The sequence below is a fragment of the Cetorhinus maximus genome, chromosome 2 (genome assembly GCF_964194155.1).
Source record: "Cetorhinus maximus chromosome 2, sCetMax3.hap1.1, whole genome shotgun sequence".
Lineage (NCBI taxonomy): Eukaryota > Metazoa > Chordata > Chondrichthyes > Lamniformes > Cetorhinidae > Cetorhinus > Cetorhinus maximus.
Window position 1 is genome coordinate 109,723,133 of NC_135880.1, and position 17,652 is coordinate 109,740,784.

Here is a 17,652-nt window from a genome sequence, read left to right on the forward strand (position 1 = left end):
TGAAATTAGCAGCCTCTGCTCCAATGAACCATTAAACAGTACTTACTGCATGCGTACCAAACGGGAATCTGTGTAAATTTTGTCTTGTTCTTCACGAGCATTACACAGAAAACTCATCTGTTTTGTTACTAATAAAATCTTGTTTTTACAAAGTCATCCTATGTTGACATTTGACAAGAAACTTTTCAAATCTCCATTGCTGATTGGTAAGGATTTTGTCCAGAAGAGCAGACATGTAAAATGAACCTTTAGTTTCCTTCGTATTTTAACTAATCATTGTAAATCATGTGAAATCACCTGGTGATAGGCTAGAGGTCTTTCCAAATAAATCAATGATTGTTGTAACAGTGGAAGCCTGTTCACTTTGAAATTAGTTTTACTATGTAGGTGAAATGAGAGAAATTTATTAGTGCATGAGTAGTATGGGAAATGTGTGTTAGAGAAATCTCCCAATGTAAGACCTAATAATGGTTTTATATATTCATCCAAAAAGGAGTGAGTGTAAGTGGATACGTGCGTGAGTGTGAGTGTGTGTCCTCCAGACATTTTTTGTTTCCTTGGCTTATGTACCTTTTGAGATTACTAGGATAAGGGGTGATAGAGAGAGGAGGTGGTCTGTTCCTATCCCATTGCCAATACCACCAAGAACTCACTACTTGGAGGTGTACAAAAACACAAGTCCTGGATAAGAAAGGGTCACGATGATCTGTCATCCTGGTGATGACAGGATGCTTGGGACATGCTGCACTGAAGGACCAGCAGTCTTCATCCCAGATTGCGACCTCTTCGGATTCTCCTTTCAAAATAAAAATTCTGTATGACCTGAAGGTGTGCATGAGATGTAGTCTCCGCGTTTATATCTACTGTAATGCTTTCTGGCCAGCCTCCAAAAATCTGCTTCCTGTATCCTAACTAGCACAAAGCCGTGTTCACTATCACCCTTGTGTTCACTAACTTACATTGGCGCTTGGTCTGAAAAGCCCTCAGTTTTAAAATTCTCATTCTTTTTGCAAAACCCTCCATGGCCTTGCCCCTCCCTATCTCCAGCCATACAACCCTCTGAGACCTTTACACTTTGCCACGTCTGATCCCTTGTGCATCCCTAATTTTAATCACACCATCTTTGGCAGCTGTTCCAAGCTCTGGAATTCCCTTCCTAAGCCTTTCCATCCTTCTCTCTCTAAACATACCCCTTCAGCCAAGTTTTTGCTCACCCACCCTAATATCTCCTTAAGTGGCTTGGTGTCAAATGTTGTTTGATCACTCCTGTGAAGCACCTTGGAGAATTTTGCTATGTTAATGATGCTATAGAAATATAAGTTATTTTTGCTTTATTTGAGAGTTATTGGCCATATGAATCATTGAACAAGACTTAGTCAATAGACCTTCCTTGTGCCATCTGTAGTAACTTGTTAGTGTTCATTTTGTAAAGGTTCTCATCTGTGACCTAAGGGGGACACTTTGGCACCTTTAGGTAGCATGCAAGGGAGATCATCATGATTTTCCTGAAACACTGGGGGTGCTTTGTAAAGCACCTCTCTTGGCCTATTTAGGCAGCTAATTCATTGCTTCAGACCCCAAGCGTCTGTTCTATGGCAACCCTGCTCTGGCATATGAGTTGTTGTGCCTAATCTGCATCTCAGATTGAAAATTCCTTTGTGAGTTACATAAGACATGTTAAGATGGCTTATCCATTAGCAAATTGAGTCCTGTTATTTCCACTGAAAAAAGGCACTAGGATTACCATTGTACACAAGAACTGCCACAAATAAACGGTTAAAAGTCTACATTTTCCAGACAGAGCATGTCTAGACCTCTCATGCTTTCAATACCAGTACTTACCTTAAAGCTTCTGTATTGTTGCAAATATCTAGTTTATCATTCATATGTTTTGGAATATAACTTTGAGTTTTAGGAATTAAAGTTTTAACTGTAGAAGTTTGGGGAACACGATTGAGAAACTGATAAGCAACCCTGAAGTAAATGCAATTCAAACAAGCTTGGAATTTATTATACTTAAAAGGTTGAGGCCATGCAGACTTACGATTGACTTAGCAATTCTGGGAAAGAGGGTTGTAAAACTTCTGTTAGAAATTAGAAATTATTCATATGGTTTCTAAGAATCAGGAAAAACTTTGGAATCGAAAGGTAGCTGATTTGCATTTCTGCCTGGGAACAGGCCATGTGTGTCAGGTTGCCATAGAGATAGTGATTCAGGGTGGAGCCTTGGTTAGAAGATTCTTTTGTTTAATTTATCTGTGTGTGTTTGCTGACAGAAGCAGGCAGTTCATCTCAGGAACAGAAGGAGGCAGTTGTAACTTTGCTGTGATGAAGATTGCATCTCACTGGCCAACAGGGGATGATAGTTAGGCCTGCATTTCAAGTAGAGAAATACTAAATTCATCATTCATCATGTGAAGGCAGGTGGGGCTCTATATCAGTTTGGATTTTGTGAGGGAAAAGCAGCTAGAAGATTTGCCTGACTTGCAGCTAGTAGAATAAATCTACAGTGGTCCTTGCAGAGCTTTGTGGCAGAAAGTAGTCAGCAGGGTTAGCTTGGAAAGCTGTGGGAAGGCAATTGGATATCTGCTGGCAACCCAAACAAGGAACTTGAGGCATCCACAGTTGTGAGGTTGGTAAAGAAAAAGGTGGAAAGTTATGTAGCCAAAACCTAACAGAAGGACACCCATAGAATCTTACCTCAGAGGAATCTCCAGAATACTAAAGAGAATTGAAGTAAATTCCAGACGACTGTGACATTTTTTGGGTTGGTTACAGGAAAAGTGAAAGAACCTTCAAGAGTTCACAAGATAAGGGGACTCTTTGGGGAAGGTAAAAAGTAGAACTGAGTTTATAGCATATGCCTTTATAAGCTAGTGTTAAGTTATTGGCACTTGCTTTGTTTAATTTCTGAAATCTTGTGTAGTTCTGTCAGTTAATTGATGGGTGTTCGGATTTCTTCTTTAAATGTTAGCAGTCCCTAACAGGATTGTAGTGGTTATACTGATGGTTTGTTCCCACCGTTACAAATGAAGGAATGTTGGGTGTCCCATCAAGTCCCTGACTCTCTGCAGTTTGTCTGATTACTTCTTTTCACATTTCCTATTCTTCTGTTCAATGCCATTTTGAGATGCCAGGTTTGTTGAGGTTATGGTAGGTTTTTCTGAAGCTGTTCTACTGCTTGCTTCCTATGTTAACAGATGCGTTTTTATGTAAATATTAGGCTTATAAATACTTTGCAGGGCAGGATTCCAGAGCAAGAAGCCACCATAGAAGCTCACATTACCTATAATGCTAGACATTCCCTTGAAACATTCGTGGATAATGTCCCAAACTTCACGATAAGAGTACGGTGAGGCTAACAGTACTCACTGTTAGAACGAGGTGATTAGGACAACAATTTGCACTATTAATTCTGGAGATACAATACACTCAAGTATACCCTGTTTCTCCACAGAGTGTACTGCAACAGTTCCCGCCATTAAATTCAACACTGAGATCAAAGAAATGGCATTAACTTCCTCAACAATGACATCATAAAAATTAGGACTAATGTTTTTAGGAGTAAGTGAATTCTTGATGGCATGTTAAGTGATAATTACTGCCAAACAATCTCTCTTGTCCTGACAGCTTAATCTTAAAGTGTGGCATCTCATTCCTTCAGAATTTAATTATCATTGGAGAAGTTATAACATTTTAAAAACTTCTTTTTTACCTGTTTCTTCTATCTTTCTCTTTTAATCCCATCTATTTTCCCAATTTTGATTTTGCTTTCTATACATCACTTAAATTTAATTTCTAGTTTCTGCTTTATAATTCCTGGTTGATAATTTCAGTCTCTGAGGATTTGTCAAGATTGATTGAAGTGCCTTGCTGTTTCTCAACCTGGTCTCAGATGCCGCACTGGATTAGGGCAAATCTCCACGCAAAAGCCATTTTTGACTTTGTGGGCGGCTGTCAGAGGGGTGAATGGTGGGCATTGTTCCTTTGCCACTGACTGCAAAATCCAGGCTAATGATTTTATGTGCCAGTTCAGAAATACGGTATAAATAACGGCTTTTTACAGGAAGCTTGTCAACTTTTGTAGAAGATTTTAAATTTCTCGACTGACTTTATTGAGTGAATGTATAAGGGAAAGGTTATTAGAGAGTCTTATTGGAACATTGCATGTTCCTTTTAACTAAACCAACCTGGATGCTGCAGTTTTTCTTTAAGTTTATTAATTCCATGTTTTATTGCATCAGCTCTAGTGTGCGTCCTAGTTGATGTGGAGAATGCCAAATTAAAATGGCGTTGTGATTGGATTCCCAATGTAATTGTCACTTAACATGCCATCAAGAATTCACTTAAGAGTGCTCTTCAGTTGAAATATTGACTCCTATTCAGCTTTACTTTGGGTTGCCAATAAGCTTAAAACTTCCTCAGGTTTGTTGGTTGTAGGTCATTGCCTTTGTCACATTACTTGGATTCACAGTTTCCTTAAACTTGCCTCACAGATAATGTTTTATATTTTTAATTGTCCTTGGGGGTCAATTACTTTTTGGAACTAATTGAAAGCAATATTGGGGCATGTTTTAATTGATGTTGATTTGTAGATGCGAAACAGTTGAAATTGCAGGTCGTTTTAATGACCATTTTACCCCTATCTACATTGCTAACTTCTGACTTCTTTATTGACAAGGCTAACATTGGTGTTGCCCACTCACTTAACCTACCTATATCTCTTTGCAGCCTCTTTGTGTCCTCCTTACATTGTACACTCCTCAAACCTCCTTGCATTCTCATGTAGCTTTGTATCGTCAGCAAACTTGGATACATTACTCTCTCTCTTCGTCTAAGTCACTAATATAGATTATAAAAAGCTGAGGCCACAGCACTATTCTTGTGGCACTCCACTTACCACAACCTGCCATCTTGAAAATTACCCGTTTATCCCAGCTCTTTGCTTCCTGTCTGTTAACCAATTCTCTTACCCCTAACTCCGTGAGCCCTTACCTTGCTCATTAACCCTTTGTTTTGCACCTTATTGAATGCCTTCTGGAAATCCAAATATACTACTGGTTCCCTTTTATCTATCCTACTAGTTATATCCTTAAAAAAAGCTCAAATTTGTCAAACACGATTCCCCTTTTGTAAAATCATATTGGCTTTGCCTGAACATAGTGTGATTTTCTAAGTATGTTATTGAAATTACCTTAAGAGTAGATTTGAGCACTTTCGCAATGACTGGTGCCATGCAACCGGCCTGTTCCCTATTTCCTCTTTCCCCCCTTTCTTGAATAGCAGTGTTACATTTGCTGGCAACATTCTAAATCTAGGGAATTGTGGAAAACCATAGCCACTGCAATCACTATCTCTGCAGTTACCTTTCTTAGAACCCGTGGATGTAGACCATCATGTCCTGGGGCTTTGTCGAATTTTTGTTCCTTAAGTTTTTCCAGTACTTTTTCTCTGCTGAGATTAATTCCCTTAATTTCCTTATTCTTTTTAGCCCCTAGGTTACCATCTATTTCTGGTTTGAAACTTGTGTCTTCTACTGTGAAGGCAGACATTTGTTCAGTATCTCTGCCACTTCCTCTTTCCCCATGATAATTTCTCCTGCCTCTGCCTCTAAGAGACCAACGTTTACTTTAGCTACTCTCTTCCTTGTTAAATACTAGTAAAAGCTCTTGCAATCTGTTTTTATATTCCTGCTTAATTTACTCTCATATTCTATTTTTTCCATTTTTATCAACTTTTTGGTGGCTCTTTGCTGCTTTCCAAACACTCCCAATCCTCAGACATTCTTTGCAATATTATAAGCTGCTGCTTTTAATCTAATAATATCCTTGACCTCCATGGATGGACCCTTCTTGCTAATTTTTTTGTTTTCTTAAGGAATGCATCTTGTTTGAACATTTTCACTTGTTTCTTTGAATGTTTCCCACTGTTCACTGATCACCCTAACCTTTAGCCTATTTACCTAATCAACCTTAGCCATATCTATGTAATTGTCTTTGTTTAAGTTTCTTGTTTGTGATTGGACTATGTTGCTTTCAAATTTAATGTGGAAGTCAGTTGTATTATGATCATTTTTCCTAGCAGATATTTTATTATGAGATCACTAATTTAGCTGCCTCATTGGACAATACTAGATCTAAAATAGCTTTAACCCTAGTTAGTTCTTCTTTGTATTGCTCCAGGAAACTGTCACAAAAGCATTCTACAACCTCGTCTTCCAGACCACATTTGCCAATTTGACTTGTCCAGTCTGTGTGAAGATTAAACTCCCCCACAATTATTACATTGCTTTTGCTACAAGCTCCAATAATTTCTTGTTTACTGCTCTGCCCAATGGTATTCTTAGGGGGCCTAAAAACTGTCCCCATTGTTTTCTGACCTTTGCACATCTCCATCCACACAGATTCTATTTCCTAGTCTTCTGAGCTAATATCCTTTCTCATGAATGACCTTATACTATCCTTTACTATCAGGGCTATCCCTCCTCCTTTTCTAGTCTGTTTGTCTTTTCGAATGTTGTGTCTGCTAGAATATTTATTTCCCAACCTTGGTCGCCTTGTAACCATGGGCAGAATTTTATGTTTTTCGGGCGGGCGGGCCCGACCCAATCGGCGGCTGGGGCTGCGCCGCCATTTTGCATGGACGGGCCAATTAAGGCTCGCCCAGTGCGTTTCAGACTCCTGTGTACAGCGGGCAATTCAAATGTGCGGCGGCCATGTATAGACCGCCGGTTCCATTGGGGAACTGGCGGTCTGTATAAAGAAAGGCCTGGCAGCCTCCTTTAGGCTGTTCACCATGGCCAGCGACTGGGCTCCAGAGGAAGTCAGGGCAGAGGAGGAGGAGGAGGGGGGCAGGCTGCAGAGTAGGCCAGCGGGGGGCCAATGTGCCCCTCGGTTCTCCGATGCCTGCCTTGCTGCCCTCCTCGAAGAGGTGTCAAATCGTCGGGAGGTGTTGTTTCCGGAGGATGGGAGGAGGAGGGCCCCCCACGTGACCAGGCAGGTGTGGCAGGAGGTGGCGGAGGCTGTAATCTCTCAAGATGCTGTGTGGCACACAGGGACCCAGTGCCGCAAGCGCTTCAATGATTTGTTGCGCTCTGGAAGGGTGAGTACCATGTCGGCCTTGGCCATTTTACCCAGCAGGTAGCCTTAGCCTTTGAGGCCCCCCCCCCCCACCCCCCCAAACATCTTAGTGTCGTTACTACATTGGGCATTTGGCACACGCTGGGTGGGCAAACAGATAGTGACCATGCTTACATCAGCCTTAGTGGTGGAGGAGAAGATGGGTTCTCCCCGCAGCATATGTTGGTGTTTGTCGCATTTGAGTAGTCTGGGGGCAACCTGCAGGAGAGGCAGCACGACACATACTCAGAACTCCAACACATGTCTTATTGATGGTGATGTGATGGTGTAAGGGGAGCCTCAAGGTGTCATGGCCAAGAGCCATCTGCTGGCCTCGGCGCCGCATCTAGTTGCGCCTCCTTGCCATGGGCGCTAACACCCGTGTGTTATTCAAAGTGATGGACGTCGAATGTGTCCAAGGTGGCCGTTGGGGGAGGGGATTGGGACTAGCCGTACTATCTTCTGGTGACTGATCACCAGTAGTGTGGACAGGAGCCGCTGGAGGCCTCAGATGGGCCACTGTGGTTGGGGTGCGGCGTGCGCGTGCAGAATACATGAGCGACCAGCCCCAATAAATGCTCTTCTCTGTTCTGCAGGCAAAAACAGAGCACAATAGCCGGGAGCGTTTGTGGACTGGTGTTGGGCATGCCGGGCTGCAGCATCTCACCACATATGAGGAGCAGGCCATGGCGCTGGGGAGGAGGCAGACGGCCAGGTCGGCAGGTGTCAGCGAGGCTGGGGTGCAGCGGCCAGGTGTTTGAGGGACACAGTCCCATCCACTCTGTCTCCCCACCATCCAAAGCACTGATGATTGCTGCAATCATTAATGCAGCAACACTGCTCATTCACAGACTGATACAGTCAGACGTGTGGGTCATACACAAAAGGTCCCTCGGCCCCTTGAGGATGCGCGTCTCTAGCACCTTCCAAAGTCGCCTTATCCCATTTGTGACCACTATCCCCATGGTCTAACATGCCATGGCATCGCTGCTGCACATCCAAATACTTATTGCATCTTAGGAGGGTTTGTACCTCCACCACCCTTTCAGCCAGTGCATCCCACATTACTCTGTCCAAAAGGTCCTCAGCACCTCACCTGTCAACCTCATGGCACTCAACTTAAATAAATGCCACCATGTTAGTCATCCCTGCGCCAAGGGGAAACGTTGCCTTCTGTCCACCCATTCTATGCCCCTTATAATGGTATGAAGGTCAATAATGTGACCTGTCAATCTCCTGTGCTCCACGGCAAATGTCGCAAGTGTATTCAATGTTTCCTCATAACTCCAACTCTCCAGGCCAGCATGCATCCAGGTCAGGAACCTCTGCATTCTCCCCACTCCAATGCCATCCCTCCCATGAAGCGCAGGTCACAAGTGAACGCAGAAGTGTAGGTGTGGCCTCGACAGCGTTTTCTGCACTTACAACATGATCTCCCTTTTCCTACATTCTATTCCTCAGCTAATAAAGGCAAGTCTGGCTTCGACCTTGTTAAACGCCTTATGTTCCTGTTCTGCTACCTTAATGGGTCTGCCCAGCAAGGTCCCTGTAATCGTTGTGACTTTCCACGGTCCTGCCATTACTCATGTATTCCCGTACCTTGTTTGTCTTGCCCAAGTGCTGAACCGCACACTTATCCACATAACATTCCATGTGGCATTCCTTAGGCCATCTGACCAGCCTGTCTGTATACGCGTGTAATGTTTGGGCCTCCTCTTGACTATTTACCACCCCACCAATGTTCGTCTCCTTAGGTTCTTGAAGGTTGAGCGCATTTTGAGCCTGGGGGGGAAAGGGATGAATGGTGTTACTGATTGTACGCTAACTGATGCACTGTCCTTGTTGTTAATTTCAGCATCACCACTGCGTGGCCACCAGGAACAAGTCCAGAGCCCCCCCTCCACACCTGAGGGGCATCACTTGCAACTTGTGTCACATCATTTCAGTGAGCCAGGCACCAGCTCCGCGACTACCGCATCGGTGGGGATTATGATGTCGGCTAGTGTCCCAGGGCACAGTGGAGAGGGCACTTCACAATCGCTGGAGGAGATGGCACGGACAGAGAATGCCGGTGGCGCCAGCAGCCAGAGGACTGCAGGGGACCAGGCACATGCTGAGTCGGGCAGTGATGATGTGCCTCTGGAGATGTCAGCCATGCAGCAGCTGCAGGACAAGCGGCTGGGTGCGCGGGAGCATCTGGCAGGGTTGCATGAGGGTGTGCTTCACCTGGTCTCTGTGGTGGAGGAATCCAGGTAGAGTGTCAGTGATGGCATGAACCTCAGGATAGAGCTTCAGGCTTCCTCCAATGAGAGATTGGCGACTCTCATGGAGAGGGGCTTCCAGCAGATTGAGAATCATCTGATTGAGTTACGCTCTGACCTGCAAGCCCTCACAACACTAATGGCCACAGGTGGTCATTGCCAATGTGGGGGATGTTCTGGGCACCAAGTGTCACAACTCGGTGCCCATCCGACTGTGGTGAGTAGGGAGGTCCAATGTGACCTACGTCAGCGCAGCAGCTGCCTGTCATCGCTGTGAGCTCCTCTCAGGGCGCCCCGGATGAGGGCAGCAGCTCCTCTGCCCCTCTGCCAGTGAGTGTTGCATCCGTTGAGGCTGTGACAACTGGGGAGGTGCCAGTTCTGGAACTGGCCACTCCCCCCAGGCAGGGCCAGGACAGGCTCTATGGGCCAGAGGACGTCTGCCAAGGTCATCGAGGCCAACAGGACAGCAGAGTCAGCAGGCTGTCTCACAAGCCACTCTGAGCGATGGGGCAGCACCAAGACGTAGCACCCGCAAACGTAAGCATAAGGCACGTTTGGCACTCCATGGGTTTGTCACTGGTGATATTGTGTTGGCCCTAGATTAGGGAATTTTTCATTCTCTGCGTCAGAGCGATGTTTATTATTTATTTTGGTAGCAGTAAAGTCCACATTTCTGACCATGGCTGTTTCCTTTGCTGCATTTGTATGTTTCACAGACATATCATGAGTGTTTGAGTGAACATTGATGTTTCTGTACTAAGCCCTTAGTTGCAGCTGATGAGGTGGAAAATGTAGCACCTAAGTGCCATGTGTGGAAGCGCCAGGCAATGCTGGTCGTGCAGATCCATGTGTGTGGAGCTAGCTGATGGTTCGTTGGATTAAAGTGTCCTGGATGTCCCTGGCTCCTTGGTGTAGTAGCGGGTCGGCGTGCTGCCCCTCATCATTTCCCTGTGCTTCCTCATCCTCTGAGCCACTGCTGGATTCATCATGTGCAGCCTCATCCACTGCGTCAAGGTCTTCATCGTCAACTGCATCCCCCCTTTCCGGCGCAAGATTGTGCAGAGCGCAGCATGCTACCACTATCATAGAGATGCAATCTGGGGGGTACTGGAGTGCGCCCCCTGAGCGGTACAGGCAATGGAAGCACATCTTGAGAAGACCGATGGCTGTCTCCACCACGGCCCTTGTGGTGCTGTGGCTCATATTGTAGCACTCCTCAGCTTCTGTTCTTGGATGGCGGAGAGGTGTCATGAGCCACCTTCTGAGGGGATAGCCCTCGACACCCACCAGCCAACCCTCCAGTTGAGCCGGAGCACTGAAGAGCGCCGGCACCTGGGAGTGTCTGAGGATGTAGGCGTTGTGGGAGCTGCCTGGGTACCTTGCACAGACTTGCAGAATCTGCATCCTGTGATCACACACTATCTGCACGTTCATGGAGTGGAAGCCCTTCCTGTTGACGAAGGCACCGGGCTCACCTGCTGGCGCCTTGATGGCCACGTGTGTGCAGTCTATAGCACCCTGGACGCGGGGGAAGCCAGCAACGGACGCGGGGGAAGCCAGCAACGGCCGCGAAGCCTTTGGCTTGCTGAGCCTGACTTGCCTGGTTGCAGTGGAAGTGGATGAAGGTCAATGCACGTCTGAACAGAGCGTCTGTAACCTACTTGACACAAGTGTGGATGGCTGATTGGGAGACACCGCAAAGATCACCCACCGAGCCCTGGAAGGAGCCAGATGCATAGAAGTGGAGGGCAACTGTGACCTTCAGAGCCGCTGGCATGGGGTGTCCATCCACACAGTTAGGGGAGATCTCAGGGCCAATCATCTGACAGATATAGTTCGCTGTCCCCCTTGACAGTCGGAGCCTCCTTCGGCACTGCACCTCAGTCATACTGAGGTAACTGCTTCGCCGCCTGTATACCCTGGCAGCAGGATAGTGGCGTCTTCTGCGGCCCCTTCCACCTTGGACCACCTCTTGGCCCTGCGCCCCTTGTGCCTGCTCCTGGCCTCCCAAAGGTGGCTCCCCTGGAGGCTGATTGTCCACTCCTGGCCTCCTCCTCATTCTATCTCTCCCTTCCTCCTCAGAGGAGCTGCCTCCAGTAGAGATGTCAGAACCCATATCCAGGCTAAATGGAGGCCTTCGGAAAGCTGCAGGCCCAATAAAGGTTACTGTCTGCAGACTGGTGAGCTGAAGCTTCAAAGTACAAAGAAAGCTGTTGGAAATCGATCTGAACTGCTACCAATCACACAGGCAAGCTTAAAACACTTTCTGCAATAAATACTTCAGATAAAACATTAACAACCCCTCTGAGCCCACATATACCGCCCGTGGATGAGGTTTATTAAAAAATCAGTTACTCGCCTGCCCGTTGGGCCTGTGCGCCGAGGCGAAGATCGCACAGGTGCCTCAAAATCGGCATCGATTGCTGAGTTAAGGGCCTTAACAAGGCCTTTAATTAATGGTGGGCGCACGTCGCACTTCATAGCGCCCGCCCAGCTAAATATCGCGATGGTGTGCACTGACGGGACGCTCGCCTGCGACATTTTAAGCGTTGACGTGCGGGCTCCGCCACCCGCAAGTCAGCCATAAAATTCTGCCCCATGTCTCTAATGGCAATTAGGTCTAAACCATTTATCTCTCTTTATGCCACTAGTTTATCTATCTTTTTGCAGATTCTTTGCACATTCAAAGAAAGAGGCTTCTTTTTTGCTACTGTTCTCTCCCTGGAACTGATTCACTAATGCAGAATTACCGTTAAACTCTTATGTCCTTTCATATCTACTTTGCTTGTCTTTACCCACATTGCTGTTCTGTTGTCTCAACTTTTCTCTTTAAATTTCTAAATTTCTCTCCACCTGAACCCTCCCCATCCTTCCTCCAGCAGCAGCTCCCCCCACCCCACCCCGGTAATTTAAAGCCTTATCCAGGGCTTTAGTTATATGATTTGCCAGGATGCTGGTGCCAGCTCGGTTTAAGTGGAGCCCATCCAAATGGAGCAGTTCCTGCTTTCCTGAGTACTGTTGCTAGTGTCCCATGAATCAAAACCCCTTCTTCTCATAATGCTCTTTGAGCCATGGGTTTCAACCTCTAATCTGCTTGACCCGATGCCACTTGGTGCATGGCTCAGGTAACAATGCAGAGTTGATTATCTTTGAAGTTATGCATTTTAGTCTGGACCCAAATTCCTAAGCAGAATATCATTCCTAGTCTACCTACGTCGTTGGTTCCTACATGGACCATGACAACCAGATCCTCCCCCTCGCACTGCAAGTTTGTCTTCAGCTGTGGGGAGATTCCCTTAATCCTGGAACCTGGCAGACAGCATACCTTTGGAGCTCTTGGTTGTGACTGCAGAGAACAGTACCTATTCTTCTGACTATACTGTCCACTATCACTGCCATTAAGCTAATTAGTGCTTAGAAGAAAAAGTTAAACCAATTTGTGAATCTAAGCAATCTATATTTATAACAGTATTTGCAAATACAACGTATTTTTTTCCAAATTATATTGAGAAAAAAAAATGGAAATTGGAATTTTGTAGAAATTGTCCTGTATTAAAAATTATCTTTCTTTCATTCCAGCTCTTTCAAATTGGTCTTATTACGTGACCATGCCTATGCCAGCATCTACCTTTACCATTGCAGTTGGATACTGGGTTGAAGTTAAACCTGAATGCACCTTTAGATCCCAGATACCTAGTCCATCATCTTTATCCTCAACCTGTACAAATAAGAGCAGGTTTGCATTGTGTTTCTTACAATGAAATTAAATTCAGAACTTTGTAATGGAAGTATGCTGTAAACTCCTTATTTATTAATAAGCTGTTGCTCAGATATCAGTAACCCACTAATTTATGCATATTGTAGGATACCTAATTTGAAATGTTACATTGTTAACGGATGGAACAGTAACCCACTGATTTCTTTCTTTTTACACCCATGAGAAATCTTAAAAACTGAATGGGGGCTATCTAAATACTGTTAGAACAATATATGAATTTGAAAAATAGAGCTATTACATTGGATAAACTAGAATTTCACTACCATTCCTGATCTTCATCCACTATAGACTGGAAAAATAAGATGGGCAAAGGTAACCTAGATAAGGAATTCATAGACTGTTTTCAGCATAGTTTCTTAGAACAGCACTTTCTGGAGCCAACCAGAGAGCAGGTTATATTAGCCCTGGTATTGTGCAATGAGATAGGATTAATTGATGACCTCATAGTGAGGGCGCCCTTAGGTAGCAGCGATCATAATATGATTAAATTTTACATTCAGATTGAGGGAGAAAAGAGTGGATCCAAGCCTAGTATTTTAAACTTCAATAAGGGCAATGGTGAGGGCATGAAAGCAGAGTGAACTAAAGTGAACTGGTAATGAGGTTAAGGGATAGGTCAATAGAGATGCAGTGACAGATTTTTAAGGGGATATTTCAGAATACACAACAGATACATTCCAACAAGAAAGAAAAATTTGTGGTTAACTAAAAAAGTTAAAGATAGTATCAGACTTAAAGAAAAAGCATATAATTGTACAAAGATGGGTCAGAAGATTGGAGGGAATATAAAAAAAAAATGGCTAGTAGTTTGATCAGGAGGGAAAAATTGGCATGCGAAAGAAAGCTGGCTAGAAATATAAAAACAGATTGTAAGAGTTTCCATTGATATTTTAAAAAGAAAATAGTTAACAAAATGAGCATTGGCCCTAAAGAAACTGAGCCTGAGGAATTAATAGGGCAAAATAAGGAGATGACAGATAAATTGAATGGGTATTTTGTATCGGTCTTCACAATAGAGGATACAAGTAACATCCCAGAAACAGCTGTAAATTAGAAAATGGAAGGGATGGGGAGCTCAAGAAAATTACAATCACCAGGGAAGTGGTGCAGAACAAATTGTTAGAGCTGCAGGTTGAGAAGTCCCTGGGTCCTGATGGACTTCATCCTAGGGTCCTAAAAGAAGTGGCTATTGAGATAGGTGATGCGTTGGTTGTAATTTTCCAAAATTCCCTAGATTTGGGGAAAGTTCCATTAAGTTGGAAAATAGCTAATTTATTTTTATTCAAAAAGGGAGTTAGACAGAAAGCAGGAAACTATAGGCCAGTTAGCTTAACATCTGTCTTAGGGAAAATGTTAGAAGCTATTATTAAAGATATTATAGCAGGGCACCTGGAAAAATTCAAGCAGAGTCAACATAGTTTGTGAAAGGGAAATCATGTTTAACAAATTTATTGGAGTTCCTTCAAGAAGTATCATGTGCTGTGAACAAAGGGGTGGATGTACTGTACTTGGATTTACTGAAGGCATTTGATAAGGTACCACATCAAAGTTTATTGCGGAAAATAAAAGCTCATGGTGTAGGGTGTAACATATTGGCATGGATAGAAAATTGGCTAGCTAACAGGAAACAGTTAACAGCTAACAGAGTTGGCATAAATGGGTCTTTTTCAGGTTGGCAAGATATAATGAGTAGTGTGCCACAGGGATCCGTGCTGGGACCTCATCTTTTTACAATTTAAAAATTTAAGTAAATGACTTGGATGAAGGGACTGAAGGTATGGTTGCTAAATTTGCAGCCCGCTTGATTGGCACCACATCCACAGACATTTACTCCCTCCACCACTGGCACACAGTAGCAGCAATGTGTATGATCTACAAGATGCACTGCAGGAATTCACCAAGGCTCCTTAGACAGCACCTTCCAAACCCACGATCACTAGCATCTAGAAGGACAAGGACAGCAGATAGATGGGAACACCACCACCTGGAAGTTCCCCTCCAAGTCACTCACCATCCTGACTTTGAAATATATCGCCGTTCCTTCACTGTCGCTGGGTCAAAATTCTGGAACTCCCTAACAGCACTATGGGTGTACCTACACCACATGGACTGCAAAGGTTCAAGAAGGCAGCTCACCACCACCTTCTCAAGGGCATCTAGGGTTGGGCAGTAAATGCTGGCCTAGCCAGTGAAGCCCACATCCCATGAATGAATTTTTAAAAAATGACACAAAGGTAAATAGGAAAGTAATTTGTGATGAGGACATAAGGAGCCTACAAAGGGAAATAGATAGGTTAAGTGCGTGGGCAAAAATCTGGCAAATTGAGTACAATGTGGGAAAATGTGAAATTGTCCATTTTGGCAGGAGGAATAAAAAAGAAGCATATTATCTAAATAGTGAGAGATTGCAGAGCTCTGAGATGCAGAGGGATTTGGTTGTCCTAGTGCATGAATTGCAAAAGGTTCGTACGCAGGTAGAGCATGTAATTAGGGAAGCTAATAGAATGTTATTGTTTATTGCGAGTGGAATTGAATACAAAAGTAGGGAGGTTATGCTTCAATGATTCAGGGCATTGGTGAGATCACATCTGCAGTACTGTGTTCAGCATTGGTCTCCTTATTTAAGGAAGGATGTAAATGCGTTGGAAGCAGTTCAGAGAAGGTTTACTAGACTAATACTTGGAATGGGCGGGTTGTCTTATGTGGAATAGTTGGACAGGCTAGGCTTGTATTTGCTGGAGTTTAGAAGAGTAAGAGGTGACTTGATTGAAACATATAAGATCCTGAGAGTTCTTGACAGGGTGGATGTGGAAAGAATGTTTCTATGGGTCGCTATTTAGAAATAAGGAGTCACCATTTAAGCCAGAGGTGAGGAGAAATTTTTTCTCTCAGAGGTTCGTGACTCTTTGGAACTCTCTTCCTCATAAGGCAGTGGAAGCAAATTTTTTAAATCTTTTTGAGGTAGATAGATTCTTGACAAGCAAGGGGGTTAAAGATTATTGGGGGTAGGCCGGAATGTGAAGTTGAAATTACAATCTGATCAGCCATGATCTTACTAAATGGCTGAGCAGGCTCAAAGGGCTGATTGGCTTACTCCTGCTCTTAGTTCATATGTTCATATGTATGTTTGGATTTTCTCCATGCACTCCTAGGTCCTTGAACATGTCACTTTCCAATTCTGTGTCTACCTTTCCAACAACTCACTGTTTGAATCCCTTCATTCTGATTTTGGCCTGCCCAAGGAACTGAGACCGCCAGCAAAGATGTTTTCTGTGACTGCCTTCTCCTTCTTTGGCATCTACACAGCGATTGGCACAGTTAATCTTTCATAACCTCTCCTCTCTGGCCTACCTCAGTGGATTTGCCCTTTGGTGGTCCTGCTCCTATCTGCTCCAGCATAGTCAGCACATTTCCAGCAGCGTTTCTCCTCCCATTCCTGCAGTGCACTTTTAAAAAATGATTCCATGGGATGTTAACATCGCTCACAAGGCCAGCATTTGTTGCCCATCCCTAACTGCCCTTGTGAAGGTGGTGGTGAGCTGCAGCGTAGGTAACCCACAGTGCTGTTAGGAAGGGAGTTCCAGGATTTTGACCCAGTGACAGTGAAGGAATGGCATATAGTCCAAGTCAGATGGTGTGTGGAGGGGATCTTGCAAGTGGTGGTGTTCCCATGCGTCTGGTGCTCTTGTTCTTCTAAGTGGTAGAGATCATGGGTTTGGAAGGTGCTGTCAAAGGAGGCTTGATGAATTGCTGCAGTGCATCTTGTATATGGTACACATTGCTGTCACAGTGCGCTGGTGGTGGAGGGACCATATGTTTAAGATGGTGAATGGTGTACTGATCAAGTGGTCTGCTTTGCATTGGATAGTGCTGAGCTCCTTGAGTGTATTTGGAGCAGGATTCATCCAGGCAAATGGGGAGTATTCCATCATACTCGTGACTTCTGATTTGTAGATGGTGAACAGGCTTTGTGGAATCAAGGGCTAAGTTATTTGCTGCAGAATTCCAACCTCTGACCTGCTTTTGTCTACATGCATATATGTATGCAAAAGTTTTCAACCTTGGTCCCTTCCTTCTCATTTTTGTATATCCCCTAGGTGACATTATCTGTAGGCTTGCAGTGATTTTCCATATGCCTCTCCATCCTTTTTCTTACCTTCTACACAATTAACTCTCTGCTGTCAGACTATCTGTCCAATATCAGAACGAAACATTGTGAAGGCAAGGGCATTGCATTTGGGCCCCGCCATGCTTCCTACTCTGTTCCAGTGGTTTGCTGATGCTGCACAGGGCTGTATGCAGTTTTGGTGTCATGCTTGACCAGAGCTGACCTTCAAATTCCATATCTTTATTTCTACCCCTGGAATACCATTTTCTTTAGCCACTACCTTAACCCTACTGCAACAAAATCTCTTTTCCACTGTTTTGTTGTCTTCTGATTTGATTTCTCGAATATCTCTTTGTTGGCTGCGCTGCATTTTTCACAAAACTTCAG

General features: G+C 44.4%; 1 protein-coding gene across 7 annotated transcripts in view; it reads left to right on the forward strand.

Moving 5' to 3' along the window:
• aopep (aminopeptidase O (putative)) overlaps positions 1-17,652 on the forward strand; it is a 339,483-nt gene that overhangs the window by 33,446 nt on the left and 288,385 nt on the right. For all 7 annotated transcript variants that reach the window (XR_013580231.1, XR_013580232.1, XM_078568338.1 and 4 more), the window contains one exon: positions 12,959-13,115. Coding sequence is in view for 5 of the 7 variants with exons in the window: in XM_078568338.1 (XP_078424464.1) it covers positions 12,959-13,115 (157 nt within the window). In the remaining 2 variants the exon portion in view is untranslated. The remainder of the gene's footprint in view (positions 1-12,958; positions 13,116-17,652) is intronic.